Source organism: Aquarana catesbeiana, linkage group LG09, assembly GCF_042186555.1.
Source record: "Aquarana catesbeiana isolate 2022-GZ linkage group LG09, ASM4218655v1, whole genome shotgun sequence".
Lineage (NCBI taxonomy): Eukaryota > Metazoa > Chordata > Amphibia > Anura > Ranidae > Aquarana > Aquarana catesbeiana.
Window position 1 is genome coordinate 90,291,517 of NC_133332.1, and position 14,547 is coordinate 90,306,063.

General features: G+C 41.4%; 1 protein-coding gene across 1 annotated transcript in view; it reads right to left on the minus strand.

Annotated features, from left to right (window-relative positions):
* Nucleotides 1-1,653: 1,653 nt before the first annotated feature.
* The window catches only part of CLIC1 (chloride intracellular channel 1), a 70,354-nt gene continuing 57,460 nt past the window's right edge, over nucleotides 1,654-14,547 (minus strand). The window contains exons 4-6 of the mRNA XM_073598964.1: nucleotides 10,889-10,995; nucleotides 7,754-7,935; nucleotides 1,654-5,018 (exon numbers count right to left, since the gene is read on the minus strand). Of these exons, the coding sequence (XP_073455065.1) occupies nucleotides 4,857-5,018; nucleotides 7,754-7,935; nucleotides 10,889-10,995 (451 nt within the window). The 3' untranslated portion in view covers nucleotides 1,654-4,856. The remainder of the gene's footprint in view (nucleotides 5,019-7,753; nucleotides 7,936-10,888; nucleotides 10,996-14,547) is intronic.

The window sequence follows — 14,547 nt, forward strand, 5'->3', positions numbered from 1 at the left end:
AAAAAAAAAAAAAAAAAAAAAAAAAAAACTCTCCTTTAAAAGGGCTCATCCAAAAACCAGCATTGCAATGCCATTATTTGTGGTTACTGATGGTGTGCGGTGATAAAACACGTCCAAGCACCTGGACGTGACAAAGATCGAAGCAATCGTTTTCTAGCACACTTAGTCACTGCATCAGAACTACATTTTGAAAGCACTGTGTGGGTCAGCACAGGAACATGAAACACACAGTAAAACTGCATTATGCAGAAAAAAAAGACCTAGGGCTTAACAGTTCACTGCTCATGGTGTGAACAAGTTGTTCAACGCATTTTGCTGCACTTTACAGCAATGCATAGGGGTGAAGCCAGCTTTACTGAATTTACCCAAGTTAAATTCCCTTTGTCCCATACTGCACCCCAAAAATAAAAGCTGGCATTTGATTGGCTGCTATGGACAAAAAGAACTGCTCTTCCTTCTGCCTCTGGAGTTAAAGAGTACTAGTTGAGGGACAGTAATACCATGGCTCAATAATGAGGTTTTACCTACCCCCCCCCCCCCCCACCACCTCACGTATGAATGAACCATAATGGTGCTGCCACTCAGTGTTGATAAATGTGATAGGTAGTCAGAAAATTATATGTGCAATTCCTGCCCCTAAAGTGCCTGATGGTTCCTCTGGATTTTGTGCCCCTCAATGTAGCTAGCCTGTGAAAAAGTCTCACACATGGTATCACTGTACTCGAGCGGCATAGCAGAATGTGTTTTGAGCTGTATTTTTCTAAGTATGCCTATGCTGTATGTTAGAGAGGTCTTATAAATTGACAACTTTGTGTAAGAAAAAAAAAGAAAAAAAAATTGTTTTTTTTTTGTGGAAAAAATTAAAATTAAGACTCATCATGACTCTTAGAAAATACCTTGGGGGGGGTTGCTTTCCAAAATGTGGTCATTCTGTTTCAGTTTTAACTGTCCAGGTGCTCCAGGGCCCTCAAAATGTGATGGGTATTCAGGAAATTTAATGTGTAATTTATGTCCCTAGAATGCCTACTAGAAGGTGCTCCTTGGATTTTGGGCCTATGGCTGGGCTGTGAAAGTCTCACACATGTGATATCCCCATACAAGAGAAGAGTAGCAGAATATGTTTTGGGGTGCAATTCTATGTTGTGTTAAAAACTGTATTTCATTAAAAAAAAAAAAAAAAAAAAAAAAAAAAGTCACAAAAAAAAAATTACAACTTCAAAAAACTCCCTATGCCCCTTACTAAATACCTTGGACTGTTTAATTTGCAAAAAAGGGACATTTTGGGGGTATTTGTACTGTCCTGGCATCTTAGGGCCTCAAGAAATTAGATCATGAGTAGATATGTTGCTTAATTTTCAAATATATATGCCATAGTTTGTAGACACTATAACTTTCACACAGACTAAATATACCCACCCATTTGTTTTTCCCCTTTACCAAAGAAATGTAGCGGAATATATTTTGCCTAAAAGCTATATAACAGTAAGAAAAAAGTTTTTTTTTCCCCAAAATATTTGTGTTTTTTCTTTATCTGATCTTGAAGTGGTTAAAACATCTCAATATTGATAATTATTAAAAAAAAAAAGGTGATTTTAAATTAAAAAAAACAAACTACTTGACCTATGCCATCTTGTACTTTAGGACACTAAGAAGTGGAAATAAGTCAATTTTTTTATTTATATTATAGAAAACATTGTAACAACAATACAAAGGATAGAAAGAATTTTGCGTTCCGATAACTCATAGTTCAAAAAAGGCACTTCTGAAAGAAAGATTTACCAAAGCAAAGTTGTATTTGCATACTTACAATCTGAGATCAGGAAATGTACGCATATGCATTTCTCTAGGACACTACAAAATATATTTTTTTGGGTTGAGAGACCAACATGAATCTCGTCAGGGCCTTTCCTACAGAAAATGGGATGACCTTTGTGTGTCAGCATACTTTGCTGGGAATGTACAGTACAATTATTTTTTTGTTAGATACACCTGTAAAAGATCAGCTTGCTGAATAGGTTATCAACCGTGTGTTTTCACAAAAGCGTGTTTCTCTGTATAGCCCATCATTATATATGTAAATGGGGCAGCCATATTTGATCATTCTATATACAGGTTTTGCATCTTACTTTGTGGTTATGACCAGCTTTACACTGGTGATCAGTGGAGGAATGCTCTGGGAAGTTTATTACATTGAGTAGATGTGGAAAATTCTTTCATTACAGATATATAAAAATATAATTGGTGTCCTTGGGTACCTATCTGAAAAGACAAAAATTTGCTCATTGCTGAAAGGACCCCTAGCAAACTCAAAAGGAACCTTAATATTCCACTGAACCCTGGTTGAAAAAGGTCTATCTACACAGCTGATTCCCAACTACTCAGTCAAAAACTGCTGCCATTCCACCATGATGACCATCAGGGTTTTTTTTTTTTTTTTATAACATATACACCATCATTTATAATCAAATGAACAAGCTCCTTTTGTATGTAGTTTGCTCCATTATTATAATTCTTATATGTTTTAGCTTTTGCTTTATATAGATATACAAAAATTAAAGAGGATTTTTTAGATTTTTTTTTTTTTTTAAGATCTGTGTAAAATAGATAAACTATAAACTTTAACAATAGTAACGTTTTAGGGAACCTGGTTTCAACTGAAAAGTTTGTACTTGTATATGAACATGAAGGCATCCATCTTTGCTTATTATGTACACCTCACAATGAAAATCTATGAGTCAGCTGACTTCTTCAAAACAATGTACTCCCTATGAAGCTCTCTGCAGCTTTTAGGTGCTTTGCTCCACTTAGTGGCTAATGGATAAACAGCTCTATTTCATTAAAGAGACTGAAAAAGCAAGCTTGTAAAAAAAAAAAAAAAAAAAAAAAAAAAAAAAATCACACAAAAAAATTACTTTAAAACCTAGCAATAAAAAGTCAAAATATTCACTGATGATACACTATACTTTCCCTTTAACATGGTGCCGCTGTATAAATAATGGCATTCATGTACAGTAGCACATATGCAAATAATTTGTCACACAAGCTAGGCGCTAATTCTTTAAAGTCTATATAAAAAGGCAAAACTTTTTGTTTTGGATAGAGTGGGAAAATGGTTAGACCCTCGGTCAGGTTTATTGCTTGGAGGAATAGCTAGGAAGCACCAAAACCTTGGAAATGTCTTACTGGTTTTACTATCCAATAGTGCTGTGGTAGTGTTTATACAGGGTGTTAGGATTCTGGGCTGGCAGCTTCTACACCGCAATGGATTCCCACAGTCACCTTGGTTTGTAATGTAAATAGACTTTAGATTGAAGCACCATACCACAACTTCCAATGTAAAATCTGGTGGAAGAATAAAAAAAACCAAGCTATCCGCAGATGAACACTGCATCTTCAATCCAGTCTGTATACACAGTTTTCTATGAAGTAGGCGCGTTTTGGCCCCCCCGACATGTGTTGGCTTTAAAAAAGAAGTATGGATTTTCTTTTTATTTCAGAATCACTTAAATAGATGGAGCAAAGCTGCATCTGTCCCCGGGCGCCTTCAGGGCCTTATGTACACTGCAGCTGCTAAACTGAAGTTTAGGAGCAATTGGGTGTCTGGATGTCACAGTACCGCTAAAAATCACAGATCACCGCCTACTTTACATTACTAGTAAAAAAAAAAAAATAATAATAATAAAATGCCATAAATCTTTCCCATAGTTTGCAGACGCTATAACTTTTGAGCAAACCAATATACGCTTATTGCGATTTTTGTTTAACAAAATTACATAGAATATATATTGGCCTAAACTGATGAAGAAATTTGTTTTAAAAACAAAAACTTTTGGGGACGCAAATTTTGATTGGGCACAACGGTGAACGACTGCACAATTGTCAGTTAAAGCGACGCAGTGCCAAATTGTAAGAAGTGCTCTGGTCAGGAAGGGGGTAAAATCTGCCGGGGCTGAAGCAGTTAATGTATAGTCTTCCACCTGATTTTACATTCCAATTGTAGTGCAATGTTTTTTGCTGACTGTGTCACTGCTGGGAAGATTCAGTCCCTCTATTTGTCTGGGTGACCACAGGCACCAAAAAGCAAAATGAGGGGAAACCCAAAGTTCCCCTTGCTTTGGGGAGATTCCTTCCCACTTCCTGCTTTGTCTCCAGAATAGGAAATCTCCCTAGCAGGACAGGTGGCAGAAAATAATCCAAAAGGTTTTTTACTCTTCCCTATTCTATCCAAAACTACACAAAAATTGGCTATACATACATAATGCAGTCCGGTCCAGCAGTCCTCTGTGCCTCAGAGGTCATGTCAATCTCTCTTGCTTCTATAGTTGAATTTAAAAGGTCAGCAAACCCAAAACAAAAAGTAAGGTTGTGCAGTTAGCCAACGCAGGAGCCCACCAAGGAAAGCGTCTGAGCTAACATGCACATTTGCGTAACATACAATTTTCCTGATCTCCAAAACAAAGACGTAGCTCATGTTTAACTATATACATATTAGAGGAAATATATATTTATTTTTCAGGAAAACATATGTAGCCCTGCTGATTTCTTCTCCCCTGTAAACACAAAGGAGCAAAGGCGAGCGACAGACACAGCAAATAAGAGCAGATCTACCTAAAATGTTGCCTAGTGGTCAAACCCAGGAACTGCAATGATGGCATTGTATTATAACACTACTTTGAATGAGAAACAGCAAAAAGAAGGAGCAAGTTAAATGAGTGGCAGGTGGACAGGCCAATCGGCGCCCTGTCTTTCTTACAGTAACAAAAGCTAGGAATGTGAATGTTTTTTTTCTTCCTTTGTTTTGAATTAAATTTAAATACAAAGAATCCCTCTTTCTCTTCCCAGAAAGCTGAATGGGTTTATTTGAGGGGTTTGGCCACCTCGGCATATGCAAGTTCAATTTCAGAGGCGATAGGGCAGGTGTTGACAAATTCTTCACGTTGGTACGCATTTTGGAGATAGCGATAAATTCCAGAAAATTCTTGGGGGATCTTGAAGCCTCGGTATTTCTCACAGACCACCTAGAGAAAACAAACAATACCAGAATTGTAATTGCTGTACACTTTTCACAAGGCTCGTTCAGAAAGGAGAACAAAGCAAACTGCATTTAGGCTTAATTCACATAGCGAGTCAGCAGCTTCAGCCTATCTGTGGTAGATTTCACTGTCGACGGTGGCTGGGCCATGGTTAGCAGGCAATCAGAAGGGGGATATCCACCTTTTTCACATTGAATTCCCTCTTCAGCAAGCGGTAATTGCGTCCATTGGTCACAATTGAATTGCATGCACCTCTATGTGTTATGGTGGCAGGTGTCACGTGCCCTATTTTTTTTGTTACACCATGAAGCACAGCTGCGCATCCTCAACAATGCATCTAGGGCTCTCAGGTGGCCCCTCACTGGCTCAGCCAACTGCCTTATTTTGCAGCCCGATAGTGACCATCTGAAAGGGATATGAGTATATGTCTATGTACATCTTTTTGTGCATGCTCTTAATCATGGTTTATTTTTTTAAAGCAGGACATATTCCGTTTGCAGAATGGCCTTCTTTTACTCTCATTTTATCCACATGAATGTTTGCACTTTTAAAACAGCAACACGCTGCAGCTTCAATCCTTAAGAGTAAGAAATGCATTACAGTCAGTGGCACACACCCGTACGAAATCCACTCAAGCGTTGCAAAGCAACGAAGCTATCATAGCCTAATTGTTTCTAAACAACAGTTGGGCTTCAAAAGCAGATCATGCTAACTGCATGCAGTTTATTCTCACCAATCAACTACTTAATGTGGATGTAAAGGCAGAAGTTTTTTTTTTTTTTTAGTTTCTGCATGGGGGACTGCCAAACAGGAGGTAAGGGATGTAAGGGATCGCTCTGTGCAATATTGTTGCATAGAGCAGGTGAGTGAGGCCAGGAGCTGGCTAATATTGCCTGCATTATCAGAAGACACTTTGCAGCAAGTGCTATGGTGAAACTATTTTCTCCTAGTGCCCAGCCCAGGCACTATGTCATCACATTCTGAAAGCTGAGTTAATGAGACCGAAGAGTGGAGCAAAGCATCTTGGGACATGTAGTCCAAAGAGCCAAGTTTTGCATTCAGTGGGACTGTTATGAACTACAAGTACGAGTTGGCTGGAGAAGAGAACAGAATGCCGGCAGAGGTAATAAAAAGCCTGTGTGGGGACGGAATCGCCCTCTTGGCACCAGAGCCTGGATCTGCAAAGCAGTGACTCGGTGTTAGGTTGTGCTGCGGCCAGTGCTACAGAGAGTCATCGCGAGCGGATGAGGGTACATGCGCTGCCAGCCACATCTGATTGTTCGTTGGCAGCCTAAGGGCTGCTCTCATCTCATCTACATCAGATTCAGCTGAACAGTAACTGGTGTCAGGCACTATCCCTTAAGCCAGACTCTGCAGAGGCCTGCTGCAAAGCCATCTCCCCACTCTCCAACACAGAAGGTCGCGAGGATTGGTGAACGGGCACTTGCCCATTCCTTTTACACCAAAGGACACTGCATGCAGACATCGTTGTCTTATTCACTCCACCAAGCTTGCAAGGGGACCCTTGTTACGCTTTAAGCCAAACAGAGAATCTAGTGTACATCTTGCTTGCCAGGACACATTGTGCACATCTTAAAGAGTTAGCTGAAGACTCCAGACTTCCTCTTCAGACTACAGAATATCTCCCCACAAGGGATAAGAACAATAGGTGCCTACCTAGGCCCCTACAGTAACCAAAGAGTGCTTGCTTGGTGTAAATTCAGAGTTTGCACATTACTGGGACTGTGGTGTCGGGGATAAAAGGGAGGTTTGACTGAAGCCTAGTCACTCCTTTTACCCTTTTTGGCCTGTAGCCATAGGATTCTATACAGGATTAAATTCCACTGCTTATATGCTCTTGAAGTGTTATAATTGTCCATTTCTTAATTGTCACCAAGTTTGACTGTCTTATCTGTTGCAAACTCTTTATTGCTGAACTCATAATCTTTAACCTGCCAGTAAACAAATCTAGCTGGTTTACTTTGTATGCATGTGTGTGCCTTTAAATTCCTTTGTTTATAACAGAAATGTCAGAACTCAGCGTGTCAGAGGACTTGCAAGGTCAAGGCAACCAGTGGGGTACAGAATATCTGAGCGTCCCTCACGAGGGTGGCACTACATGGGTATAACTTTTTCATTTTAAGAAGAAAAAAAACAAACAAACCCTAAAATGTAAAATTTTTGTTTTAGGAGCTTGGAAAGTATTGCACCAGTGATCAGAAGATTGCTGATGCCATGCAGGTCTCCTGCAGACTGTCAGTGTAAGCATTCTGTTTGTACAGCCTATGGGCAGGCAGTTTTACACTGACAGGAAGAATCAATGAACTACCACAATGCTCAACAGCACCGCCGTGGCAGTTCATTGAGAACTACAGGCCAACAGCCACAAAGGCCGTCGGTACTTGTAGTTCATTGATTCACAGAGATCTGTAAATCAATGATGCGGCTATGTGGGCGGAACCCCGCACGGCCATGCTCTCTTTGAATTGCGGCAGCGAGTATGGGAAGAAGATCCCTGGCTTGCTGTTACAAGGGGGGGGGGACAGAGGGAGAGGGGTCTGATGCTGAACATGTTACACTCTAAATATGAGTGTAACATGTTCAGAAAGGTGAACCTATGTTGGTTTTACCCTGCTTCTCATGGTTGCCTCATGAAGAAGTTATTGTGTGGCCTCTTAAACTTTGCGGAGAACAGTTTAAAAGTTTCCATCTATACTGACCTGTACTATGTGCAACTTGGGTAGAAGGTTGCAGTCAGCCAGCGTCAGCTCATCTCCGTCCAGGAACTTTCGGTGTGATACTGTCTCATCCTCTGCGCTGTTTTCATCAACTTCATCTGGGAGAGGGGTGATCAGGTACGAGTCCAGAGTACGCAGAGCCTTTGAGAAACCCCTTTCCAAAACTGAAGAACAAACAAGCAAAGTTAAAGCAGAGGAAGTGAACAGCAATGTTCAAGTATGATGCTATAGACTGCTAAGGGCAGATATCTTGTCAGCTAGTAATGTACAGGAAGGCAAATCAGACTTTTCGATAGTGACATTACCAGGAGACTCGGTACAGTGATGTCAAATGTCCTTAGTGATGATCTTTGAAGCCATGCAGCTATCAAGAGAAACCAATAACCTTTCACTGTTCTGCCTCCTCTAATCTGACTTGTCAATGAAGAGACCTTCACATGTCTCTATTATTTCTAGCATGTCCCTGCAAACTCTCCCCCCGGTGTCCCAGCACCGATGCCTCTGGAGGCCTTTTGAGCATTCAACACTACTAGGGTGTTGAATGCCTGTGTTTCCCATTGTGCACTTCCTTTCCTCCAACCCCTATGGTTCTACCAAATCATGCGTTGACGAATGGGTCTGAAGGATGGGAACCTGCATGCACATGCCTTGTGGATGCTCCACACTATTCAAACACTACAAAAATACAAGAGAACCTCTTTGTCCATTTAAAGTAGAACTATAGGCAAAACTTTTTTTTTCCCCATTTTGGATAGCGTAAGGCAGGGTTATAACCCGTCAGTTTATTTTTTGCCATCTGTGTCCCATTGGGGAGATTTCCCTTCACCTCCTGTCCCATAGCCAAAACAGGAAGTGAGAGGAAATCCCTGCAAATTAAGGGAATCCCTTGTGGACCCCCAGGTCACCAGAACTAGTGTCCCCATTGGAAGATTTCTGGGGACAACCCAAAATTCAGTATATTCTTTTACTTTCAATGATAATGGTAAGCAGGATAAATAGAGTGAGGGAATCTCCATAGCCGTGTTCTAATCAGTCTTCACTCCATCCAAAACTAAAAAAAAAAAAAAAAAAAAAAATGGTGTCTTTTAGTTATACTTTAACCTCCCTGGCGGTATGATTCTTTCGGATTTTAGGTGCTGAAAGCGGTACAATTATTTTGCATGGAAATTTGACGTTTTATATTTTAGGTCTGTAATTCTTAACAATAACACACTTAAATCTGTCCAAACAAGAGTCTAGTAGATATCCCGGGTATGATAAAGTTTGAAACACAAAAACATAAATTATAATATAATAAATAAAAATAAATAATTAAAAAAATAAAAATAAAATAATAAAATAAATTTCCCCACGATTCACTATCGCTCAATTCTGCAAGTGTTCTAATTTACTATCACTGTTTTCTAGCTGGTCTAAAACCATTTTTGACGTAAAGGGACACTTTTTGGTTGCTATGGACAATCTCCAGTTTCCAGCCAGAAAGAACAGTATATATAATATAGAACTGAGCACTGGGGACAAAAGGGATGTGAAATCATTTCATACAGTACTGTAATCTGTAAGATTACAGTACTGTATGTGTTATGATTTTTACAGTTTTTTGAATTTGCCGCCAGGCTCCGCCCCCGTGCGTCGCAATGCTCGCAGGGAACGGAGCCTGGCACGGAGAGGCTTCGGGCAGAGGACGGAGCCCGTAGACACAGCGGGGGACATCGCAGGATCCCGGGGACAATGTAAGTAACGCCGCACCAGGATCCTGCAATGCGATCCCGAGTGTGGCTCGGGGTTACCGCTAATGGGACTGAATTTTAACCCCGAGCCACACTCGGGAAAACCGCCAGGGGGGCTACAGGGGTTGTAAAGGTTCGTGTTTTTTCACCTTAATGCAGTCTACGCGCTGTCTCTCTGCCCGGGGTTCTCGGCTGTTGATTGGATAGATTGATAGCAGCGCAGCCATTGGCTCCCGCAGCTGTCAATCAAATCCAATGAACAAGCGCCAGGGGGCGGGGCTGAGTCCTGCATTCGGCACCGAATGCTGGACTCGGGAGCGTGCCCGCAGGGTAGCCCCCCAGGAGAGTGCTTCTCCCAGGGGGGTTATCTGATGTGGGGAGGAGCCAAGAGCCGCCGGGGGACCCCCAGAAAGCGAGGTTTGGGGCCACTCTGTGCAAAACAAGCTGCACAGTGGAGGCAAGTATGATATGTTTGTTATTTTTTTATTTTTTTTTAAAACCCGAACCTTTAGTGTCACTTTAAGTCAAAGTGACAGAATCAAAATGTAACATTGCAGCTTACCAATCCTTTGAGAAGGTGGCTGCACTAGTTTTATTTTCTTTTTTTCCACCTCTTTTTTTAACCTGGTGATCTTGGGAAGACCAAACTTGCTGCCCTAGGGTGGCTACACAGGGCAGTTGCGACACGGGTGCTTTGGCTTGTATAGGCTGTGTTTAAATGCAACAAGGGGCATACTTTTTCTAGGCTTTACACAGGACAGACCTCAACCTAGCCACATTTTCACTTGGACACATGTTCAAAGATTGAGCTCTTTGTTCTATTGAACTATGCAGACAACCTGAGGCTGATGTCACATGGACAACTATGGGACAGCCCTTCACAGACTTCTGTGGGATCGCTCCCGTACCAGCAGGAGAGTGACGTCTCACTGGGGAGAGATTCTACAGAGACGGTTAGGTGCTCTCTTAGCAATGCTGATGCTGGCGACTGCCTTCGGCTTCAAGATCATTCATGTCACGTGGCACTTCTAGTGTATTTCCGCTTTTGCAGTCAGATTTTAAAACCTTCCACTATAATGTTTATTATATGCTCCCAATCACACTGGACAGGATCATAAAACAAAATTCTTACATTTCTGGTTGTTTCTGTGGCACAGGTTATACACAGGACTCTTCTGGTAGCTTGCAAGCGATTCCAAACCATTTCAAATTGTAATTAGATGGACATTTATTATTTTTTTTTCTTAAGGTACTTTAGCATACAATGCACCAGCCAAGCCTTAAGATCTATAAACCTTTGTTAAGACAGACAGTGTAGGTGTTCTCCCACTTTGGTTGTAAAAGTGGAAATAAAAGTAGCCAGGCTACAGCCATCTCCCTCACTTACGTTGGTTAGCTGCTGGATTGGAGTTCTTGATGTAGGCAGAGAACTTGGCAAAGACATCCAGCCCAGCTGTGTGGGATTCAGGATTCTTGGCAGCCAGCTTTGGGAATCTGAGAGAAATAATAACATTCATGAATACAAATATGGACAAATAGATGTCTTCAGAAAACAAGCACTTTTTTTTTTTGGTTTAGGCCCCTATCACATGATCGGACCGTTCAGGTCCGCCTGTCAGTTTTGACGGCGGACCTGAACGGACGCTCCATGTTAGCCTATGGAGCGTCGGATGTCAGCGGATACATGTCTGCTGACATCCGACCCGGTCCGATCCGCTAAAAGCAGATGGATGGCCCTACGTCCAGGTCAGTCGCTGGCGGATCGGATGAGATCTGATGAAAACGGACATGCTGTCCGTTTTCATCCGATCCCTCCATAGGCGGCAGCGGCGCCTAACAAGCCCCTCCCTGCTCAGTGAGCAGAGAGGGACCTGTCATCCGCCGGCTCAGCGGAGATCAATGGACAGATTTCCCGCTGAGCCGGCGGACCGAGGCGGGCTCCGTAGAAACGGAGTCCGCCTCGTGTGAAAGGGGCCTAAGGGTTGAGGCATGCTTACAAAGTTCTACAAGGAGGGCTAGGCAAAAAGTATTTCCAATTGTAACCAATCCATGGTTTATTTTCATTTTCAGAGCTGCTGAATCCGATTGGCTACTGCAATCCTAAAAAGGCCAGGCCTCTTTTCGATCAGATCTTGGTTTTGTAATACATGTTTGGCCTTACAACTATAAATGGTCATTGGAAACATTTCATAGATTGTTTTACACACCCTGTTTGTAGCACTTAGCCTCAATCACGCACCGCACACTTTAAATGAGGCCTAGTTTTTACCACCCCCAACTACCCAAATTTAAGCTGAAATATGCAGCAGACAGGGTGCTTTACATACTACGCATAGCTCACAACTGTCCCTGATTTCCAGAGACTGTCTCTAATTTGGAACAAAGGCCCCTTGTCCTCATTTGTCCCTCATTTTGGTCTGTTCTAGATAGTTGTACATAAAATGTACTTTTTATCTTTTGAAAAGTGTTTCCCAGTGCTAAACCTTTCATCCAGTTTCTAAATTGCTGCTTTTGTAAGTTTCAAAAGCCACTATAAATGAATAGTAGTGGTAAGAAAAAAAAAAAAACCCCGCACTTGTGGGTTTAACCAATATATATTTTTTGTATATTTCTCCTTTAAGAGGGTGTGGCAGGGGGGTGTGTTCTATGCCTACATACTTTTGCTAACAGGTGTCCCTCGTTCCCATCTCAAAAAGTTGGGAGGTATGTACTACCGTCAAGGTGCTTCGCGTCTATGGCACAAACTACCCAACCACCCATTTGGGCAAAAAGGGAAGCACCACAATCGCCTGTGTAATGTACACAGTAGTGGGCACGCTTGTCAGCAAAAGGGGGGTAAAATCATCTATAAAAAGAAGACCGGTATATTTAGACGCAAGTCTAAATCTAATGTTACTTTGCACAGCACCAAGGGTGATGGGGGCGCTAGATGCAAGGAGTATTATTATTTCAGGTTCTTTTAAAAACACAAAAGTTGATAAAAAGCTAAATGTTTGCTTTTTAAATAGTGTAGTTGAAGCTTTTGTATATTTCTTTTAGTACATGCTTAATAAATTCTAGTTGATTCTATGAGTTTGTAGTCTCTTGGAAGCCTTCCTGTGATAGGATGACATTGCTAACCACAGGCTGCGAAGGCTGTGATCATGTTGTCGCCTCACCAAGCAGAGTGACAGAGAGATGAGCTCATCAGTCTACTGCTTCTCCTGCCACTGTCCAGTCCCAGGCTGGGGGAGGGACATGACCTGTAAGTGTTACTGAACTGCAGCAGATAAAATCCAGGTCCTCTGCTCTGCCAGACAGAGCAGTGCATATCTATGGACTGGATAGCAGGAAATACAATCTTTTAGCAGGTAGAGCATCTCTTGTCTATGCAATTCCATCTGTGTTTTAGCGGATTGCATGCAGTTTGCCATTCATGATGTAGCAATAAAAAATAACATATGTGTCCTTTTATATCTGATGGGAGTTTATTTCTACAGGTACAGTTGTGCTCATAAGTTTACATACCCTGGCAGAATTTATGATTTCTTGGCCATTTTTCAGAGAATATGAATGATAACACAAAAACTTTTTTCACTCCTGGTTAGTGTTTGGCTGAAGCCATTTATTATCAATCAACTGTGTTTACTCTTTTTAAATCATAATGAAACTACCCAAATGACACTGATCAAAAAAGTTTACATACCCCAGTTCTTCCCCCTTTAACATCAATGACAGCTTGAAGTCTTTTGTGGTATTTGTGGATGAGGCTCTTCATCTTCTCAGATGGTAAAGCTTTCCCATTCCTCTTGGCAAAAAGCCTCCAGTTCCTGTAAATTCTTGGGCTGTCTTGCATGAACTGCACGTTTGAGATCTCCCCAGAGTGGCTCAATGATATTGAGGTCAGGAGACTCAGATGGCCACTCCAGCACCTTCACTTTATTCTGCTTTAGCCAATGACAGGTTGACTTGGCCTTGTGTTTTGGATCATTTTCATGTTGGAATGTCCAAGTACGTCTCATGCGCAGCTTCCTGGCTGATGAATGCAAATGTTCCGCCGGTATTTTTTGATAACATACTGCATTCATCAATTTCCTGTGTCTTTGTAGCTCACACATCCCAAAAACATAAGCGAATAACTTCGGTGTTTCACAGTAGGAATGGTGTACCTTTCATCATAGGCCTTGTTGACTCTCCAAATGAAGCGTTTATGGTTGTCACCAAAAAGTTCAATTTTGGTCTCCTCACTCCAAATGACTTTGTGCCAGAAGGTAAGTGGGATACTTTGTGGCATTTGCATAGTAATGGCTTTCTTCTGGCGACTCGACCATGCAGCCCATCTTTCTTCAAGTGCCTCCTTATTGTGCATCTTGAAACAGCCACACCACATGTTTTGAGAGAGTTCTATATTTCACCTGAAGTTATTTGTGGGTTTTTCTTTGCATCCCGACCAATTTTCCTGGCAGTTGTGGCTAAAATTTTAGTTGGTCTACCTGACCGTGGTTTGGTTTCAATAGAAATCCCTAATTTTCCACTTCTTGATTAGAGTTTGAACACCTCTGATTGCCATTCTCAATTCCTTGGGTATCGTTTTATATCCCTTTCCTGTTTTATACAATTCAACTACCCTTTCTTGCAGATCCTTTGACAATTATTTTGCTTTCCCCATGACTCAGAATCCAGAAACGTCAGTGCAGCACTAGATGAAAGATGCAAGGGTCTGTCAGGAGTCCAGAAACTCATTGACCTTTTATACACACACACTAATTACAAGTAAACAGATAACAGGTGAGGATGGTTAGCCATTCAAACCCCTTTGTGTCAACTTGTGTGCATGTGACTTAAAAAGAGTAAACACAGTTGATTGATAATAAATGGCTTCAGCCACACACTAACCATGAGTGAAAGAAAAGATTTTGTGTTATCATTTGTATTCTCTGAAAAATGGCCAAAAAAATCATAAATTCTGCCAGGGTATGTAAACTTATGAGCACAACTGTATTTATATAGTGCCGAAAATGTATGCAGCTGTATACATACTGTACAATACACCAGGAGCTTACAATC